Below are 7,110 nucleotides of genomic sequence, written 5' to 3'. Positions count from 1 at the left end.
TGTCGTGGGTATGCGTGCGGTACGAACAGGTAAGGTCGGTAAGGCACCTAGGTAATGTAAGTACCTTGTATCCGTAGTAGCGCCACGACAAGAGAGACAGGCACACACTTTTAGTACCCGCGCTTGTGACGAGGGAATCCGTATTCTGGATTCTGGACAGAGTTTGTATGCGCCGGGAGTTGGAGCGGACGGGTGTCTGGAATGTCCAAAGAGGTTTAGAAAGTGTTTAGATGAAGAAGAAAGTTTCGATGGCTGGGCTTTGGACTCGATGTCGCGGCGTCGCCTGGATTTTCCGGGTAATAGCGCAAGATGTAAAAAGAAGAGGCAGCGTCCGTCCCAAGGCACGGGGAGGGGGGGAAAGAACTGCCTTACTGCGTAAACTAAGGTAGACGAGACGGGTAACAAGTCGTCACGCAGGTTCCGGCGGCGGGAAGGGATCTCTTGACGCAGCAGTAGCCGGCGGAACAGTGGGCATTATTGCGTAGGGAATCGACCGGCTGTTGCTGTCGTCTGCTTGGGTCCTTTCCTTACCTTCCTTACCTTAGGCCCAATGCATGTCTGCGCCTCTGGACGACGGCCGTGGACGGACGAGGGAGTACGTAGTTGTGCCGTGCCTTCGTGCAGGGGCAGGCCGCGCAGGAGGGAGAGGGGGGGGGAGGTGAATGTGAAGGTGAGGGGGAGGGAGGGGAGACCGTGGGATGAGAGGGGACCGTCGAAGTGTGGTGGCCCTGGTGGGTGCGTGGGAGTTGGAGTTGGAGTGGGAGTGGAAGTGGGCGGAGGGTGTGGGACATCCATGGATCAGGGACCCGACCTAGTCCGTTCTTCTCCTCCTCCTCCTCCTCCTTCGACTAGAGTCTGACCTATTCGTAGACACCCAGTCTCGGAGAGAGCTCCTTCACATACCTAATGTCATACGGAGTACACAGTAGCAGTCGACGCCGCGCGCCGTACGCATATGAGATGCGGGAGGTGGGTGTGGAATTTACCCAGCAACTACGCAGTCCCGTGTAGACGTCCCTTCACTCATCCCGTCACTTTGATGATGCTCGTGAGAATCACCATTCGCCTCTTCCTTCTTGTGCTAGAGCACAAGATCCAACCACCTGATCTGACTGTGCAAGTACTCACAGTCACCTTCACTGCCTGGTAATAACCGTAATGTAATCTTCCGTCTCTGGATTGAGATGCACCGAAACCCGCGGCCGATCTGTCCCAGAATTATTAACTTCCTGCTGCTGCTGTTGTTGCTCCCGCTGCTGCAATTACCAGTGGGGGGGAACAATTTGAACGGGAGAAGATCGGGACACTAACGAGACGCCCTCCCTTCTTCATCTGCCAACATGCACACAGGAGACGCTGCTGCTGCTGCTGCTGCTGCTGCTACTGGGAACTTGGCGCCTCGGCCAGTCTTCATCCTCCAAAGGCGGGCAACAGGAAGGGCCCCTCTTCAGGGACCACTGGGACCACTACCTCGCAGGGAAGTGAGAGCCCAGCGTCCTTGGAAAGGCCACAGGCCGATCCCAGCCTGCGGTGACAGCAACCGACTGCTCTTCCCGGCACCCAAAGGTCAAGGGCCTGTCCACTGCTCAGGTGGAAGATTACTTAGCCTCACGAATCGTTGGAGAAACTGGGCCTTCGTCCCCGACTCCCCGTAGCGTACTGCCGCGCTGGCTCGTTCCAAGCTGGGAGTATCCCTCCTTTGACCAAATATCCAATACCGCTCCTTTGTATCCCCGATACCTGCCGGGCGGTTCTCCCGAGACGAGACGTTGAGTTGAGCCCAGTCATTCGAGTATCGACTGCTCCGGCTCTCCGCTGCTCTGCGCCGTAACTGTGTCTCTGGGTTTCTCGTGAACTTGGTATGAACCAACATTGAAGTGACCATAGAAGCTGATGCTCCGCGTATTCCCCGAGACCACTCCAAGCCACAGCGGGTGCAAACCTGTGAGCAACCAGTTTAGGAGACATTTGTCAGGCTGACAATGAGACGGCCGTGGACTGACGAGAACGAACAGGCAAAAAATACCGCTCGACCGTACGATGCCGCACTGCCTTTGCTTTGAAGGTTGCACCGAACCGGACTGGTCTGCGTACCAGCGTGCCGGACAGCGGACGTTGAACTGAATTAGAAGAGGTGGAGGCCACTAAAACCGAGAGGCGGCAAGCCCAGAGACGAATGAGAGCCTCGGTGCCGGGTTTGAATGTACCGTCTAGGCTCCGTACTGCGCTTCGGATTGTGGCCGGTCGGCATTCCTAGCTTGCCTATACTTTGCGAGTTCTCGTTTCCTCTCCCTTTGGTAGGCTGGTCCTCAAGACAAACAAGTGCAGACAAGTGCCTGGCTGCAAAACGCTTGCCCAGAGCTGAAGAAGCGAAAATAGTAGGTATCGTATGCCTGGCTCTGGTCAGCCCATCCGTGTGCCACAATCTCTCCCTCGCTCTTGGAGAGAAAATGCCTCTCCATGAATATATGCCTAACTTCTGGGTTTCCCCGTCCGCTCTGTCATTTCTCTAAGACTCTAGTTCAAAGGCCAATATACCGTCGACGGCGCCATGATCCAGGAAACCGTAGCTTACACGATCCCGCCGTCAGGTTAGATTTCAGGGTCCTGTCAGGAAACATGGGAGGGAACTTGCAACAAGCAAGGCACGGTCAGAAGCCCGCCCGCCCCTTCGAGTCCCATCTCGGCGGAACTCCACCCAAGGCGACTTCACCTCGCGCTAAGGAAGCAAGAGAGAGGAGCAAATCGAGGCACCGCTGCACCAGCCGCGCCGGGCGGCGGTCCCTGACCATGCCTACCTACCATGGTGGTGGCATGGCAGCGCCAACACGCGTGCCCAACGACGTCGCCTGTGGGACCTTTTCCTGACTCCAGAGCCACAGTGACTCTGCTGCAGCGTCTTGGCCGTCTTTGGCTTCCAGAATCCAGTTCTGGGCTTGGGTACCTCGGATTGGCTATTTGTTAGTTGGGTTATTTGGTGGATGATGAGCGGGATCTCAAGTTGCTCCAGACAATGGAACGCGGCCCCAGCAGCTGAATCCGTCGTCTGTTCATCAGACCTTTCCCCATCCGTTTGCCTTCTCAAACCCCTCCAAATCGTGACCCGCATCCATCATCCACCATACCACCTTGTTTTCGGGAATACGCTGGCAATACTTTTGCTTGTGCATGGTGAACGCGCATTTCAAAACACTGGGTTAATTTCAATTCATTACGAATAGAGATCTGCTTCCTTTGAATGATCGCAGGCTGCAGTACCCGTCCATGCTAATTGGAACCCCATGGAGACGGAGGAGCCACATGTTATTGATTAGGCCCAGGGTCCAGACGCCTTTGACTGGCGAACTCGCTTCTCAGGGACAGCTTGGAGCTTCTTCGATACGTTTGGTATTGTAAATCAGAGGCTCAAATGCTGTCCGGTACTTCGTGCTTATCGCATTATAATGCGCTTCGGGCTGCCATCGGATCGGAGATGGGGTCATGTCCAATTACGGGTGGCTGATGGTTCTTTAAGGAGTCAGCGTTCGTGGCCAGGTTAGGACAAGCTCATGCCAGGGTATCGGTGGTGATTAATGATTGGTGCGCCCGCTGCGGCTTAGTGACGAGGTTAGTATGGCTGAAGCGTTCATGGGTGCATTGACAAGTTCGCAAGGAACTGCAAGTTGGAGGCTTCATCCAATGCTCATCACGGATCTGTTGCTTGATTGATCCATGGTACGCCCACCGAGAAGCGAGCGAGAATTCGGGCGCATTGGACCGTGGCAAGCGTGGCTTGCGACCGGTTCGAACCCCACCTGCTGCCCTTCACCTGCTTTCTTCCCTGCCGATGCGCTTGGATCGGTGCCGCCAATGAGAGACGTCGGCCTGCAATAGTCCTGAATGGGTCGGGGGTCCAAGGTAGCTCGTACCGCGGCACTACTTTGCCCGTGGCCTCGTTGAAGCTGTCGAACGTCTAGAACCAGGCTTCTAGCCGTCGAAAGGTACCGGTATTGGCGACAAAGGGCCCCCCTTGACCCGTCATCCCACGCTGCATGTCTGTGTCTGAGCCAGTCGAACGTGCTCTGACCATTGTCTGGAACGATGCCGCCCACGGCGCAATCGCTGCGACATAGGTAAACCGACCACCCGCGCCATTTTATTGCGACAGTATGTGAGGTTGGGTCGCTCTAGTGCATATACCCGCTGGTGGCCGCATCTTCGCCCGTTCCATGACGAAGCTTGGGTGGAGTTCACACGTGCGGTGGACAGACCAAGATGGCAGTGGCCAGCCTCTTGCTGTCATCCCTTGGCGGCGGATACGCTATTGCGTAGATGCGTGGGTAGTCATCCGTACGGAGTACCCATACTCGCTTCTTTGTGATGATGGGTCTCGTCAGCCTTAGGCTTGGAGAAGACGGGAAATATTTTGAATGTGCCGCTGGACTCGCTGTGTTCCATGTTGAACACAGGGGATGGGGGCAGGACAACGGTGGCACGGCTGCGACCTGGCCTGTCGACCCAGATTCGCGTCCACCTCTGGTCCCCCACGCGGCAGGCAACGTCTGAGCAGTTGATGGTCATCCGATGGCAGGTCGATGGAGATGGAGTTTGGAGGGAAGCACGGACTCCAGCAGGGAGTCAACTCTGCTCAAAAGACGTTGCAAACCCACAGGGCCGAGCATGAGTTTAGGCTAATGAGAGCCGCGTGTTTTGTGCGATATCCGTAGATCGTTTGTCCATGCTAATGGGGGCAATCTCACGGCAGGCCGCAGGAGTACAAGGTGGTAGTTCCAGGCTGTGAACCAGGGTTGGTGCCCATCTCAGTGCAGATTTGACTTGGTGGTCGGTTGAGTTGAATACAACATGCCAGCGACTGTAAGAGGAAACGAGAGGGGAGCGAAAAGGCAGCGGAAGAATACCGAGCTCTATTTTGGGGTGGTGAAGGCCATACCGGTTCGGATGCAGAATAAGAGGAGATGTCGAGGCAGAAGAAAGTGCCTCATAGCCAGCCGTTGTTGTTGATGGATGATGTACTAACCGTGTGGTGGTGGGATACTCGAGACTTGAGAGTCGAAAGTGGTCTTCGCTTGGATTCCGATGCTCCGATGCAGGTGTGCTGCAGCTCGCGAGACTGGGCCGGCATTGAGGGTTTGGGAGGAACAAAGGGCGTCAGCGTGCAGCAGAAGATGCTACCTTGGGTAGGGAGTTTAGCTAGCAAGCATCGAACCTGGCTGCAGACTCTCTCGGACGGACGTTGAGTATTCGTACGGATAGAGGTAGAGTTGACAGGTGAGGTGAGCGAGAGATCCGCAAGGTGAGGAAGGAAGACGGATGGAAGGGGATAGGGACAAATTGACAATGCAGCAATTAGAACCTTGAGGTGTTGTTCTGAATGGATGTACGGGATACCACCTATTTTGCGGTTGCTGCATGTGCCGGGGAGGTATCCGGGACCGAAGAGGCAAGGACTCTTGAACACTTGCAGAGAAGGTGCAGGGAGACCATGTTGGAGGACCCCCACACGAGACTGGAAATGGCAGCAACATCCAGTTCTATCCACCTTACCTTATGGTCTGGTCTACGGTCTACCTGGAGGAAGTACGGAGTAGCATTGGATAAATCCGGAAGCTGGTCATACCTGCTGCCTACCTATCGCAAATACACAACTCTAACGCTCAGGACGAAATCATTCCTACCTTAAATCGTTCCTGCCTCCTCATCACGGAGTGGAAATGGTACAAAGGTCCGGCTGGAATGGGAAAGACGTAGAAAAAAGGAAGGAGAACTAGGTAAGAAGCATAAGACGAGAAAGGCGTGAGATGTATCCGTATATCCGGGGAAAGAGCCATTGGACCAAGGTTAACAAACTACTATACCTTGTCTAGGTATTCGTAGGTTGAAAGGCAGGTAGGTTGTTGCCCGCTCCTTCATTCCGTATCCGTATCTTATTGCGCACACCTCAGTGTTTCTTCATGACATGGGAAAGTGAAGGAAATAAGGAACGATGAGAGATGTCTCCATTTTCAGACGCATTTTCCGTCAGACTTCTCCATTCTCTGCGCCATGTGCTCCATCCCCAGTCCCATAACTTGCAAGATATCCCTACCGAGTACTCGTCCTCTGCACGGAACCAATGCTACTGCTACTGCTACCCCTACTGCGACTCCTCACTTCCTCCTTCCCATGCTCCATTCTCACGCGTCCAAAGCGGCCTCCTCAATCCGACCTACAATCCTCCAGCCTGACATCTGGGCCTGTTGCTCCCGCTAGCAACGCTCATTCACGAACCTCCCTGTCTCTCTTACCGAAATCTTTCCTGTCATCCAACATCACTCGTCTCCCCTTGGTCACATTCGTATCTCGATACTGGCTGACTGTTCATACCATACCCGCACCTCGGATAACTCACCATCAACTTCTGCCTACTCCTCTTCACCCGCTCGAAACCCGCTCGGAGCTGCTCCGCGACTCCTTGCCCTCGTTGCCATCGACCTGGATCATCAAGGAGGCGTCTCAAGAATAGCTCCGCTTACAACTCGCCAATCCCTGCTGCAGTCGGTGAGCCAACGGCCCAGCCTTCGATATAACATTGCAGGAAACAGATACACGGTACGCATACGCATCGCCCACCCGGCCCTTCTCTGCTCTTACGAGTCATTTTAGAACCACCCATGGCACACTTCACAGACCAACATGGGCCACATAGACCGAAACCACCCATTGCCTCGTGGCGGAAGGGTCCCATACGGGCATCTTCCTGGCCATCACCTCGAGCCTGGCGGGCGCTCCTAACAAGGGTGCTTCTCGGAGAATTGGCATTGTACGATTCAAGTTACTGGGCAGTTGCGAACCCAAATAAACTCAACATGACAGCGTTGTATAGCATTGCAGCAACCTACTTGTTGATTCCGGATGCTCTTTGCAGTATTCGTACGGGTACACCGAGCGTACGGCACGGCTGACATTGTTTCTAATACGAACGCGTCCTCGATCCAAGGATGTGCCAACGAAGCTGGCAGGACGTGGAGACATGACGCCCGCAGCGTTATTTGTCTTTCCTCGAGCAGGCCTGCCTGGCTCTGCCAGGCTGCCTGTTGCCGTTCAATATGTACTGCGTAAACTGAAGCTCAA

At 54.8% G+C, this 7,110-nt stretch overlaps 1 protein-coding gene across 1 annotated transcript; it reads left to right on the top strand.

The window, feature by feature from the left end:
* Positions 1-6,011: 6,011 nt before the first annotated feature.
* Positions 6,012-6,755, top strand: BDZ83DRAFT_20494 (uncharacterized protein). The gene has a single exon (XM_060501671.1). It carries the CDS (start codon positions 6,113-6,115, stop codon positions 6,500-6,502), a length of 390 nt encoding a protein of 129 aa, XP_060361117.1. The 5' UTR covers positions 6,012-6,112; the 3' UTR covers positions 6,503-6,755.
* Positions 6,756-7,110: the final 355 nt, after the last annotated feature.

This window comes from Colletotrichum acutatum, assembly GCF_030867785.1.
Source record: "Colletotrichum acutatum strain CBS 112980 chromosome Unknown BDZ83scaffold_103, whole genome shotgun sequence".
NCBI lineage: Eukaryota > Fungi > Ascomycota > Sordariomycetes > Glomerellales > Glomerellaceae > Colletotrichum > Colletotrichum acutatum.
The sequence above is the reverse complement of the archived record's forward strand: the minus strand, read 5'-3'. Positions and strand labels throughout refer to the sequence as shown.